Genomic DNA, 14,105 nt, shown 5'->3' with positions numbered 1-14,105 from the left:
AATACTGGGATGAGTGACATCTGACTAGAACCCAGGTGCTACAGACAGTGGTGTTGGTGATTCATTGGTTGGCATGCTTCCTACTGTGTCGTCTCTGACTCAATATCCCAACCTGATGTTGTTGGAGGACACAGGAGGGGCTGTCCTGCTGGAGATGCTGCATTATGGATGAATGATAAAAGCAAGTGCCAGGCCATTAAATCACCCATCTCACTTTCTGCAAAGTAGGGGTGTGTACCCAGCACATTTCAACAGAAGTAAATATATTCTGCTTAACTTAGATTCCTTCTGCAGTTCACTGAAGAAGTTACTCTGCACTTGTACACCCCCAAAAACAGCTGTGTAGTCTCTCTGGGAATGGGTAGCTGTCTTCCTCTAGTCCAAAAACAGCGCATTTCAGTAGCAGCGATTTATGGCAAATTTTCAAAAGAACTCAGCACACACAATTGTGGCCAGATTTTTTTTAAAGAGTTCAGCATACTAGGTGGGTTGAACTCTTTTGAACAACTGGCCACAATGCGTGGTGGTGGTGGGGGTTATTCTGGAAAAGTTGGTCCTTATTTAGATGCCTAAATGGGATCTAAGCTCTTGAAAATCTGGGCCATAGAGTTCAATCCTTTCCAGTGCTAAGTATCACCTGTGAAGTGCAAAGCACCCTCAACTTCCACTGATCCAGCTCCCATTGCCTGATTCACTCATAGTGTGTAAAAGGTAAAAGCCCTACCTGATAAAAGACTATCTAGTCTGAACCTGTAACCATGAGTGGAGCAGCCTCAGACTGGGCTCTTTACCAAAACACAAGCCTGCTATTCTTTAAAATATTACAGAAGCACTGAAAGAGCTCTTACATGTGACATAGATTGAGCGTACCAATGTCTATCTGGCAATTTCTAGGGTGCCCATCACTCGGGTAGCTTTTTGGACACAAGTGATTCATATTATAAGGTTAAAATGACTGTAAATTGACACATTAGTCAAATCAGGCACATTTAAACAAATGTCTAATTATCCAACTGTTTATGGCTAAACATTTATCAGTCTTGTTGTAAAATCTCTCCTTGTGGTTCCTTTTTTTTCTCTGGACCTTTTCACACATTTCAGTCATCAGTCAAATAAAAGACACAAACAGGCACAAATAAAAAAGAGTAGCGGAAAGAGAAGTTTATGGGAAAGCTACTGGACATGTAATATAGTTTAGAAATATGTGACCCAGGTTTCAGAAATGCCATATGTTTTTTTCAAGAGATATCCAAATACATAGTTTGAATTTCTAAGGGTGTAATTAGTTCCACATTTTTAGCACAATTGGTTTGTAAAATATCCATGATACTAAAGCAGCTTTACTTGATAGAGATGTATATATTGTATTTTACCTTATACCTAAGCATCTGTTGATCAGGCTTACACAGACTGTGATTGTTTGGTTCCCCCACCAGGTGTCATGCTCACTGTAAAATGTACCTTAAAATGTGATCAGTGTTATTTTCAAAACAATATTCCTAAAAATCAGAAAGGCAAAAGGGGCCTAATTCTGCTTTCAGATACATACCCAACCCCAGTGTAACTGAAAATAGGTCCTTTAAAGTGAGCAGTGTGACTCTGCATTTAGCCTGGGGTAGCTGAGAACAAAATTTGGCCAAAGTGTGGCAAACATTTTGAAGGTGTTTCAAAATGATCATAAATCTTTTTCTTTAAGTAAACATGAAAGAGTGGCTGCATTTTCAGAATTGCCCAGCACAGATCTAATTCTGCCCTCACTGAAGCCAGAACTGAGCCAAAGTTAAGTGCGCTCAAAAATCTCATTCATTGTGTTTTTGCAGCAATTCCCATTTGCTGGAACATCAGCTATTAGGGGGAAATTCACCTATGTGCAGAGGGCCAGAATGTCTGATTCAATAAGTTAATTCATAACAGACGGGATCTGTCAGTCGAACTCAAAGTCCTGCTGCTTCACCTGACCACTGACTTTGCCCCTGCCCCCTGCTCCAGTCCAGCAGGGATTTACTCAATTTCTTCTTTAAAAAATATTTTAGTGTATTGCCTCATTGCCAAATAACCAACCATGCATCTGCTGTCTTGGTTTGGTCATTCCCACCCCTCCTGCATGTAACCACTTTTAGTGCAAATGCACAGGACCAATGGTTCTCAACCAGGGGTACACATGCCCTTGGGGGTACACAGAGGTCTTCCGGGGGGTACCTCAACTCATCCTGATATTTGCCTCGTTTTACAACAGGCTCCATAAAAAGCACTAGCCAAGTCAGTACAAACTAAACTTTCATCCAGACAATGGCTTGTTTATACTGCTCTATATACTGTACACTGAAATGTAAGTACATTACTGTATTTATATTCCAATTGATTTTATAGCTATATGGTAAAAATGAGAAAGTCAACAAGTTTGCAGTAATAGTGTACTGTGACACTTTTGTACTTTTATCTCTGATTTTATAAGCAAGTCGTTTTTAAATGAGGTGAAACTCGGGGGTATGCAAGACAAATCAGACTCCTGAAAGGGGGCCAGTGGTCTGGAAAGGTTGAGAGCCACTGGGTTACAGTTCTGACTTCAAAGGAGTCACTCCAGATTTACTCTGCTGGCTGAAAGCAAATCTGGATCACGTACACTGAATTCTTTCATGTGCGCCCTCTCTGCTCACCTCTGCACTGTAGAACCCCCGGCACAGGCAAGGGGATTTGGGGTGGGGCAGGTCTGATGTGCACATGCCAGAGACCGAGGGGGCGGGGGGAGCAGGAGAGAGCCCTGTTGTACACTTCACCAGCATAAATACCTGTGAAATTTGGAGATGGCTCAGCTGCCTGCCCACTCGTTCTCAGATGTTTCTAGCCTTTCATCTAGATACGATTGACAGGATCTTTTCTACGCAGAATAAAATGCTAAGTTGCAATGCTCTTCCCTTTTAGGGTAAGTGTTACAGCAAAGGGCAGGGTCTGCAGAAATTACAAGACTTCCAATTCGTCTTTGGCTAAAGCACTGAAAATTTCAGCTTAGGCAGTGAATGAGCCAGGAGCTGCAAGGCATGGAGCATCCCTGGGCATTGCAAAGGGCATTCAGCACCTTGCAGGATCAGCCCCCACAGCGGGAATAGTGATTGGGCTTTAGCGCATTAATTTAAATGTGGTGAGGTTTTTAAACATAATTTTATTCCTCTTTATTGTTTGCAGAGAGAGTAAAGAGCCTGATCCTAACAATGAGTAAACAGTGAGCTGAGACCTCTGCTTATTGTATAACTGGTTCACTTTACTGTTCCCTAGAGTTGCCATATCTGCTGGTTTTGCCAGGAGTCTCCCAGAATCGGGCTCTAGCTCCTGGAGGCTCCTGAAGCCAAACTGGGAGATTTTAGACTGCTAAAAGTCCAGCAGCACAGAGGGGCTAAGGCAGGCTCCGTGCCCTCCCAGAAGCAGCTGGCACATCCCTGCGGGCCCTGGGGAGAGTTAGGGGGCTCTGCATGCTGCCCCCACCCCGAGTGCTGCCTCTGCAGCTCCCATTGACCAGGAACCACAGCCAATGGGAGTTGCAGGGGCGACACCTGTGGGTATGGGCAGCATGCACTGTGCACAACTGCCTGGCCGTGCCTCTGCCTAGGGGCTGCAAGGAAGTGCCAGCCACTTCCGGGAGCAGCGTGGGGCCAGGGCAGGCAGGGCGCTTGCCTTAGTCCTGCTGCACCACTGACTGGGAGCTGCCCAAGGTAAGGGCCTCCCGGCTGCAGCCCACACCCCTCATCCCCTCCCTCACCCCAACCCCCTGTGCCAGCCCCCTCTCACACCCAAACTCCCTCCCAGAGTCCACACCCCAACCCCCTGCCCCATCCCAGAGCCCTCTGCAGCACCCAAACTCCCCCCAGAGCTTGCACCCCAAAACCCCTCCTGCACCCCTGGCCCCTTCCCCAGCCTGGTGAAAGTGAGTGGGGCAGGGGGGAGGGGATGCAGTGAGTGGGGCAGGGCCTCAGAGAAGGGGTAGGACAAGAGTGTTTGGGTTTTGTGTGATTGGACAGTTGGCCACCCTACTGTTCCCTCACCGCTCCGTTGGTTTATTCCTTCCACCTGTTGCTTGTCATAACGAAGCTGGTCAGCTCCTTGGGGCGAGGACTGCCTTTTTCCTGCACAGTGCTTAGTGCAATGTGGCTCTCATCAGATCCCTTCAGCCCAATGCAATAACTAATAGTGTGGTGTATTGAAAACTGTTCAGATTACCAGCTAACACTTTAAATGTAAGGCATTTCCTGGTTCTGCTTGCAGCCTAAGGGGCTCTGAGGGAAGCTGTGTGATATGGGTCCTTTTTGAGCACTCTGCAAAAACTTGCCTGGAACAAGATGGGGTGAGTTGTGCCTCTCTCCCTAAGAGAGCAGTCTGCTTTGTCTCTCTGATTTTAGGGGTTATGTTAGGTTTCTGAATTCCAAGCAATAAAGTAGTGTTAATTACAGCCTTCCAGAATGAGTATTTTCTAACTTGTTTGTCCATTAGGAGATTGCATCAGGGAATGAAGGATCAGGCCTAAAATGTTTAAATATACTTTCATCTTCTACAAAATATCTTAAGAACATAAGAATGGCCAGACTGGGTCAGACCAAAGGTCCATGTAGCTCAGTGTCCTGTCTTCTGACAGTGGCCAATGCCAGGTGCCCCAGAGGGAATGAACAGAACAGAGAATCATCAAGTGATCCATCCCCTGTCGCCCATTCCCAGCTTTTGGCAACTTTAATAATACATAATGCAAAGACTAGCTCAATTGCGCTTAGCAAGACAAATAGCTCTGGCAATAAAGTACTTTATTAAAAAGTGTCTGTGGGTCCAACAGAACAAAAACTTAACATCCTGTTTTCATGAAACTCTTGCATTTAAAAAAAAAACACAGATAACCCTCCAGCATGTACTTTTCTGAAACTAAACACTCATTTATTAAATCTCTTCCCCTTCCTCCCTAAACGGAGCTTGCCTGGTGATGAATGTCAGCAATGAAAGGAGGGATCCAGTTAGCAAAAATGAAATAGGATAATCCTGGTAAATTAAAATAACTGAATGTATTTAATAAAGATGCATCATTTCCTGCACTCCAAGTGCTGTGCTGAAGCACTGGTTTAAATAAAAATAAAAAATACTTAGCAAGGCAGGGCCTAGGATCATATTTATCCTTTAGCCATTTCTAATCTGGGAGCATTTACTTTGGTGGCTGTATCATGGTCTTATTCTAGACAGTGTTTGTGCTGTGCATGTTGCACAGCACAGCCCCCCCAGGGCACCTCCTGCTAGCCACACATGGTACTGCCTCAGTTTCCTTCCCCAGGCTGGGTCTCCTCAGCTCTCCACACACTGATCTGTGCTGGAGATATGGCTCTGCTCACCAGGCAGGACATAAACAAACTAAATCCCTTTTGAGGTAGCAAAAATCCAACTAAAAAGTCCCAACAAACAAAAGGCTCTTCCACCCTCCAAGGGCTTCTCTTCATCACACCCTCTGGATCCTGTTCTCACCCATTTCTGGGGCTGGGATAGAATCCCCAGTCCAGCACCCTGGAGTACCATTGTCAGCCCCTGCTGGGCTTGTTCCATGCATCCTTCCCTGCTGTACTGTAGAACACCTGACCCCCAAGAGCACTCAGCTGACTCCTGCAGATCCTGACTCAGGGCCTTTCACAGGCACCTACCTACCTACTATTCAAACCACCACCTGAGCTCACTTAGCCCTTTCATAAGGCCCAGGTGTCCATTCAGGTATCAGCTGGCCCTCCTTAATCCCACTGCCTCAGCCTGGAAAGCAGTGAACTCATGGCACAGGCGTGGCTGGCCCCAGCTCCCCTGAAAGGGACTGACTAGTGAGCATGTGACAGTGGTATACAGGAGAATGTAGCCCAAGGTGCCTTCTGTACAGCATTGAGTTATTATGTGGGGATGGGGGAGAAAACGTACTCAGTGAATGTACAGACCTTGTCCCAAGTGCTGACTGAGCTTCATTGCATTTTCCTGCCCAAGCTTTCAGAGTCAAAGTTCACCTGAGCCAATAGCTCCTCGGGTTGACACAGTGAAGGCATGTGAGTTTCACGGCCACCGGTGCACAGGGAGTGATATGGCCAGCATCAGCTCTGACTGCCTCTGGCGGCCCTAAGCCCATGGCTCGGGTACCCATTGTGCAGCTGGATGAACTGAAGGTGGCCTTTCAGTGTGAGATCGAGCAAGACTCGGATCGACGACCTTCAGGATTGTAGCTGAGTGCTTCCCCGCTCACCAGGCCCCTCTGGAAGTCTCAGTCCAGCGCCCGGCTGCCCCTGGGCCCGGCCGAGGACGCCGCGAGCGGGGGCCGCCCGGGCAGCGCCGGCGGCGGGTGCTCCGCAACGCCACCAGGGGGCGCCCTCGCACCAGCGCCAAGCGCCGCGCCGGGCCGGGTCTGAGTCACTCCCGGCGCTTGTCCTGCCCCGTGGGCGCGGGGGGCGGCGGCGGCGGCGCGGGCCGGGAGACGCTCGTTTCCCCCGGAGCGGAGCCGCGGGGAGTTGGGGGCGCGGGGGGTTGTTCGCACACGCTGACAGCCCCGCGCACACGCTGACAGCGCCGCCAAGCGCCAGCCGGGGCCCCGGGGCGAGGACCGGCCCCCGCCGCGGGACGGAGTCGGGCAGCCAGCGGCGGGCGGAGCGGGCCGGCCCCGGGACATGCCGCCGCCGCCGCCCCCCGGAGCCGTGAGCCCCGGCCGCGCCGTGCCCAGCATGCCAGCCCCGCTCCGGCGCCTCCTGCTCCTCGCCGGAGCCCTGGCCCTGGCCGCCGCCGAGGAAGGTCTGTACCCAGCGGGCGGCTGCGGGGGAAGCCGCTGCCGGTTCCGCAGCAGCAGGGCGGGCGGCGGGGGGCGAGCTGCCTGCCCGGGCCGGCTGTTCTCCGGAGGCTGCAAGCGGCTCCCTCGGGGCGGGCGCTGCCGGCTTTGCTCTGCTCCTGCCCGCGCGTCCCGGCAGAGCTCATCCTGGCCGGGCCGCCCAGTGCGACGAGTAACCCGCCGCCAGCCGCCGGGGCTGGGCTCAGCGGCGGCGAAACCGGGAGCAGAGGCCGAGCGGGACCCCGGGATCCGTCTGCCCGGGCGCTTGGCAAGGTCCCAGCTGCGGGGCAGCTGGAAGGGCCCCGGGAAGCGGTGGTGCCCGCTGACCCGGAGAGGAAGGGGCATTTGTCTAGGCGCTCCCCTTGCTCCAGCATTAGAAGCCCTGTATGGACCCGCAGCAATAAACTCCTGGCTTGCTGCAGGTACCAAGAGCTGGGAAGGCTCGGGAAGGCTGGGACCCTTTCCTCCTCAGAGCCATGGACTGGGAGGACGGGACGGGACCTCGAGAGGCCCCCTGCACTCAAGGCAGGACTAAGTATTACTTGGCCAGACCAACTCCCAGGGAGTCCCCCAGAGCCAGGACCCTCCATCACTCAGATTAGAGATGAGTAGAGACAGAGGAGAAACTAGTGCAGATGCCAAAGAAGTCCAGAGGTTTGGGGAGATCCACTGGTCTACAGGGTGCTTTGGTACCTTCCCCTGGTGCAGGTGCCTTGACTGGGTCATACGAGTGGAACTACGGTACAAGCGTTAACTAGTCACCACATTGATCACTAGGGGGCAACTGTTTACCTAAGTAGACTTTTGTCTCAGAAATCACATCCGCTGCCCAGTGATTTTCCCAGGCAATCTCTGCACACTTTTTACTTTGTCCCCTTTGGTGTGACAGGCATTTTTTTTATCTAATATATATTTACAAGGACTATTTGGTGCTTGCAGTATTGACAGACCAAAGGATCCATATGTCTTTGAGGCCGGTGTGCTGAATTGTGTGTCCTGTCCCGTTTATAATGGGTGCTCCTGGGGGGATTCTGTGTCACTGCGCATGCACAGAATACATGTCCCCCGCAGATTTCTTTGCTTCCCTGCGGAAAAATGACTTCTGATGGGGAAGCAAAGGGAAGCCACAAGAGCGGTCACATGCCCCTCCCTGGCAGTGCAGGCAGGTCGGTTTGGGTGCCTGGAGCAGCTGGTAGTAACATAAATCACCACCGAGGCTGGGGTGATGGGCAGTCATGCGTGTGAGAGTGACGCTTGGGCCTTTTGCTCACTATTGCGGCATGCTCGGCGTGGAGGGGCAGGGCTGTGGCGTGTTTCTGAGGCGGTAGGAGTGGGGCAGGCTCTGTCCCCTCAGGCAGAACAGAATGTACGCTCCTGGGGGAATTCTGCACCACTGCACAAGGCAGAATTTTGCAGAAATTAATTTGCCTGCAGAATTTCCTTTTCCCCCCACAGAAATAGGCTGCTGCTGCTAGCTGCCACTAGGGCCCACTGGCCCCAGCAGAGCCCAGCTCCAGGGCCAGATTAACCTTTTGTGGGCCACCATGGAAGCATTGGAGCATGGCACAGGGAGGTCAGTCCCCAGAGCGAGGGGCCAGCCAGGGGCAATGGGGCATGGCATGGCAGGGGCGGCCCCGCTCCGCCCAGTGCAAGGGCACTATTTACAAACCGGCAGTTACCCCTTCCCCTCAGGGGTGGCCCCATGCTGTGCCACACAGCCCCCAGCCCAACACACACACCCCTGACTCCCTATGGCCAGAGCCCCTCTCCCCCGGACCCACTATGCCCATCTCCCCCCCCCCCGACCCTCCCCACACAAATGCCCAGCGCCCTGCACACCACCCCTACCCAGCTCCCCCCTGCCCATAACCCCACCACAACTGCCCAGCACCTTCCCACAGAACCCCCACTCCCTAGTGCCCCAACACACACACAGTCCCCACCCCCTCACAGCCCAGCAGCCCCCTGCCAGGCTCACCACAGACCCACTCCCCCATGCCCTGCCTCCCAGCCACACTCACCGGCTCTGCTGGGAGGTGACTGTCTGCTGGGCTGAGCCGGCAGCACAACCAGGGCTGGTCCTGGGGCCGGGAATCACTCTAGCCCCTCAGGAGTGGTGCGATCAGCCAGGCCAGAGCCTGCCCCTGCTGGGCTCCCTCAGGCCCCACTTGCCTGGAGAGGTCCAGCCAAGCCACACCCCCCCCGTCCCCTCCCCACCTGGCTGAGACTGGCCAGGCTTCTGCACCAGTCCCAGGCGGCTCAGCTCCGGGGAGACAGGTGGGGCCCCACAGGTGATGGGAAGCAGAGACTGCCCGGAGCCGGAGGTGCACTGGGTCCAGCCAGGGGGCGGAGAGGAGCGGGGGGGGGCAGGGGGCGGAGAGAAGCCCTTGGCCAGCCGGCAGGCAGACCGAGAGGAGCAAGTGGTGGGCGGGGGGAGCCAGCGGGGTCTCAGGGTGCAGTGCGGAGCAGGCTGGGGTCCCTTCTGAACATGGGCCCGGCTCCATTGTAAACCCGGCACTGCCCAGCTCGCACATAGAAGACACTGCTGGGGGAGGGAGAGGGCGCTAGCGGCTCCTGGCAGCTGTAGTGCCCAGCGTGCCCTGAGGGAAGGAGAGGGCAGCGCGCAGGGCAAGCCTGGGACCGAACATCAGACTGTTCCTCCCTCCACATCCCTGGGTTCGCGGGAGGGGAGCAGGTGTCTGGGCTGGGGGGCCATGGCGGGGCTCTGGGGGGATGAGGTGTGGGTATCTGGGCAAGGGGAGTGCCCTGTGATTGGGCTCTGGGGGGGGATAGGGGGTTCAGGTGTATTGGCTGCAGAATTTTAAAATTTGTATGCAGAATTTTTAATGCTTTGGTGCAGAATGCCCCCGGGAGTAAATGGGGTTTGGGATTCTCTTCTGGGATTGTTCATTTCTATTCATTCTTAACTAACTTTAAAAATTCTGTGGTTAGGTGACAGTTTGTGGCTTCTCTGGAACTCAACTCTGGGGGAACCAGAGTTCACGTTCCTAGAGCACTGGGCTGTATTATTCGTGTTTTCCTCTGTCAGGTGGTTCTCCAAATGGGGGAGAACATAAGAATGACCATTCTGGCCCAGACCAATGGTTCATCTAGCTCAGTATCCTGTCTTCAGACAGTGTCCGGTGCCAGGTGCTTCAGAGGGAATGACTAGAACAGGTAACCATCAAGTGATCCATCCCTTGTTGTCCAGTCTGAGCTATGGGCAATCAGAAGCTTAGGGACATCCAGAAGCTGTGTCCTTGACCATCTTAGCTAATAGTCATTGATGGACCACATGAAGTTATCTAATTCTTTTTTGAAACCTGTGATAATTTTGGTCTTCACAACATCCTCTGGCTATGAGTTCCACAGGTTGACTGTGCATTGTGTGAAGAATTACTTCCTTCTGTTTGTTTAAATCCTGCTACCTATTAATTTCATTAGGTAACCCCTGGTTCTTGTGTTAAGTGAAGGGGTAAATAACACTTCCTTATTCACTTTCTCCACACCAGTCATGATTTTATAGACCTCTGTCATATCCCCTCCTTAGTCGTCTCTTTTCTACATTGAGCAATCACAATCTTTTAAATCTCTCCTCACATGAAAGCTGTTCCATACTCATAATCATTTTTGTTGCCCTTCTTTGTAACTTTTCCAATTTTAATATATCTTTTTTGAGATGGGGCAGCCAGAACTGCATGCGGTATTCAAGGTGTCCGTGTACCATGGATTTATAGAGAGGCAGTATGATATTTTCCATTTTATTATCTATCCCTTTCCTAATGGTTCCTAACATTGTTAGCTTTTTTGACTGACACTGTACATTGAGCAAATGTTTTCAGAGAACTATCCCTGGAGACTCTAAGATCTCTTTGAGTGGTAACAGCTAATTTAGACCCTATCATTTTGTGTGCATAGTGGGATTATTTTTTCCAATGTGCATTACTTTGCATTTATCAACATTTCATCTGCCGTTTTGTTGCCCAGTCACCCAGTTTTGTGAGACCCCCCTCTGTAACACTTCTCAGTCAGCTTTTGACTTCACTATCTTGAGTAATTTTATAATGTAACGCCAATATTTAAAAAGGGCTCTAGGGGTGATCCCAGCAATTACAGACCGGTAAGTCTAACCTCGGTACCGGGCAAATTAGTCGAAACAATAGTTAAGAATAAAATTGTCAGACACATAGAAAAACAAACTGTTGAGCAATAGTCAACATGGTTTCTATAAAGGGAAATCATGTCTTACTAATCTATTAAAGTTCTTTGAAGGGGTCAACAAACATGTGGACAAGGGGGATCTAGTGGACATAGTGTACTTAGATTTCCAGAAAGCCTTTGACAAGGTCCCTCACCAAAGGCTGTTATGTAAATTAAGCTATCATGGGATAAAAGGGAAGGTCCTTTCATGGATTGAGAACTGGTTAAAAGACAGGGAACAAAGGGTAGGAATTAATGGTAAATTCTCAGAAGGGAGAGGGGTAACTAGTGGTGTTCCACAAGGGTCAGTCCTAGGACCAATCCTATTCAATTTATTCATAAATGATCTGGAAAAAGGGGTAAACAGTGAGGTGGCAAAGTTTGCAGATGATACTAAACTACTCAAGATAGTTAAGACCAAAGCAGACTGTGAAGAACTTCAAAAAATCTCACAAAACTAAGTGATTGGGCAACAAAATGGCAAATGAAATTTAATGTGGATAAATGTAAAGTAATGCACATTGGAAAAAATAACCCCAACTATACATACAATATGATAGGGGCTAATTTAGCTACGAGTCAGGAAAAAGATCTTGGAGTCATTGTGGATAGTTCTCTGAAGATGTCCACGCAGTGTGCAGAGGTGATGAAAAAAGCAAACAGGATGTTAGGAATCATTAAAAAGGGGGATAGAGAATAAGACTGAGATACATTATTGCCCTTATATAAATCCATGGTACGCCCACATCTCGAATACTGTGTACAGATGTGGTCTCCTCACCTCAAAAAAGATATACTGGCACTAGAAAAGGTTCAGAAAAGGGCAACTAAAATGATTAGGGGTTTGGAGAGGGTCCCATATGAGGAAAGATTAAAGAGGCTAGGACTCTTCAGCTTGGAAAAGAGGAGACTAAGGGGAGATATGATAGAGGTATATAAAATCATGAGTGATGTGGAGAAAGTGGATAAGGAAAAGTTATTTACTTATTCCCATAATACAAGAACTAGGGGTCACTAAATGAAATTAATAGGCAGCAGGTTTAAAACAAATAAAAGGAAGTTCTTCTTCACGCAGCGCAGTCAACTTATGGAACTCCTTGTCTGAGGAGGCTGTGAAGGCTAGGACTATAACAGCATTTAAAAGAGAACTGGATAAATTCATGGTGGTTCAGTCCATAAATGGCTATTAGCCAGGATGGGTAAGGAATGGTGTCCCTAGCCTCTGTCTGTCAGAGGATGGAGATGGATGGCAGGAGAGTGATCACTTGATCATTGCCTGTTAGGTTCACTCCTTCTGGGGCACCTGGCATTGGCCACTGTCAGTAGACAGATACTGGGCTAGATGGACCTTTGGTCTGACGCAGTATGTTCATGAAAATTTTTATTAATTTTTTGGGGTGGCAGTTTTGAAACAACTGTAATTAAAACAATCAAATTAAACTCTATTTATTGAGGATTAAATATTTACATTTGAGCTACTATTGCTTATGAAGTTCCATTATGAGAATTTAAAAATTTATTTAAGTTAAATAACTACTCACCCAGAAAACACTTTTTCTTGTTTCAGAGGGAGACTGTCTGCTCTTCTAAACACTACTTGTCTAATGAAACTTCCATATTTATTTGGGATTGTTTCCTCTGGCACTTTTTGTAAGAATAAGGGGGTTAACTCAGGTGTCCTGACATCATTCCAATTTGAATAATTTTATCTGCTCGTGTATTTTAGCTTGCCTAAATTCTCCCTCTCCCTCTCAGATAATCTTCACTTCCTGTTCTGAATTACTGTGGTGTATTCCTTTGTTCTTTTAAACAGCTGACACTTATCATCCCATATGTGTCTCCAGTTCAGAGGTGGGAAGAATGATCCCTCCCTACTGGGAATTTGTAGAACCAATAAACATAATGTGCAGTGGGATCCTTTGGGATGAAAGATCATCATCGTCTTTATATCTGATCATTGCAAATGTTTTCTTCACAGAGACGGTTCTCCAGCAATATTCCGGCAATGACGTTGTTCATCCAGTCCGAGTTGATGAGAGCGGATCTTTTCTGTCCTATGATCTGGCTCATCGCGCAATTCACAAAAGGGCCCTTTCCTCAAGGAACAATTTGCTCTCCTTTTATGAGCTGCATTACAAAGGACAGCATCTAAAATTCAATTTAAGCGTTAATAACAATCTCCTTGCTCCTGGGTTTGTTAGTGAGAGACGATATGGAGGAATCACCAATGCCAAGATCCAGTCTTATAATCACAACTTTTGTCACATGCTTGGAGAGGTCCAGAACTGGGCGCTGAAAGGTGGTTTAGCAGCTCTTAGCACGTGTGATGGGCTGGTAAGTGTTCCAGTTGAATCCTGAAAAATGACGCTTTAATCACAAGGATATCAAAATATTAGAAACGGTGGGTAAAATCCTGGCTCCATTGCAGACAATGGCAAAACTCCCATTGACTTCAATAGGATAAGGGCTTTACCCTTCAAATTTGATGCTGAAGTTAACATCAAAGATCCAATTGACTCCAGTGGTGCAGGTTCACGTCCTGTCAGCTTACCTATTTGGACTATGCTTTCTTGTCCTCTTTCAATACTCCTGTGGAAAGTAGATTTCAGGTGCGAACCACTGAAGACTGTCATATCTCGTACCTCCTTCGTCTGCTATAGTCCAAATGTGGGATCACAAAGGACTCCATTAAAAACAGCCAGTGCAGAAAGCTTAAAGAGATTTATGGTGAAACTAATAATGTTTTTTTGGACATTGGTGCCAAAGTCACACTTCGCTATAACTCCTTTAAATCAGTGAAAACACCAGGTTTGCGTAGGAAGCAGCTAAATTTGGGTCTGAAACAAAATGACCTTTCCAGTGAAGGAAAGATAAAAGGTACAATAAATCCAGTCTGTTTCCATTTGTTATTAGACTAGAGCAGGGATTGGCAGCCTGTGGCACGCGGCCCGTCAGGGAAAGTTGCTGGCGGGCCAGGATGGTTTGTTTACCTGCAGCGTCCACAGGTTCGGCCGATTGCAGCTCCCACTGGCCACAGTTCGCTGCTCCAGGCCAGCAGATCCCTCGGCCTGCGCTGCTTCCCACAGCCCCC

The 14,105-nt window shown here is 49.3% G+C and overlaps 1 protein-coding gene across 1 annotated transcript in view; it reads left to right on the top strand.

Annotated features, from left to right (window-relative positions):
- The first annotated feature begins 6,679 nt into the window (after positions 1-6,679).
- ADAMTS7 (ADAM metallopeptidase with thrombospondin type 1 motif 7) overlaps positions 6,680-14,105 on the top strand; it is a 136,415-nt gene continuing 128,989 nt past the window's right edge. Inside the window, exons 1-2 of the mRNA XM_044979660.1 lie at positions 6,680-6,780; positions 12,993-13,348. Of these exons, the coding sequence (XP_044835595.1) occupies positions 6,714-6,780; positions 12,993-13,348 (423 nt within the window). The 5' untranslated portion in view covers positions 6,680-6,713. The remainder of the gene's footprint in view (positions 6,781-12,992; positions 13,349-14,105) is intronic.

This window comes from Mauremys mutica, chromosome 11, assembly GCF_020497125.1.
Source record: "Mauremys mutica isolate MM-2020 ecotype Southern chromosome 11, ASM2049712v1, whole genome shotgun sequence".
Lineage (NCBI taxonomy): Eukaryota > Metazoa > Chordata > Testudines > Geoemydidae > Mauremys > Mauremys mutica.
Note: the sequence above shows the minus strand (reverse complement) of the source record. Positions and strands in the feature narration are given on the sequence as shown.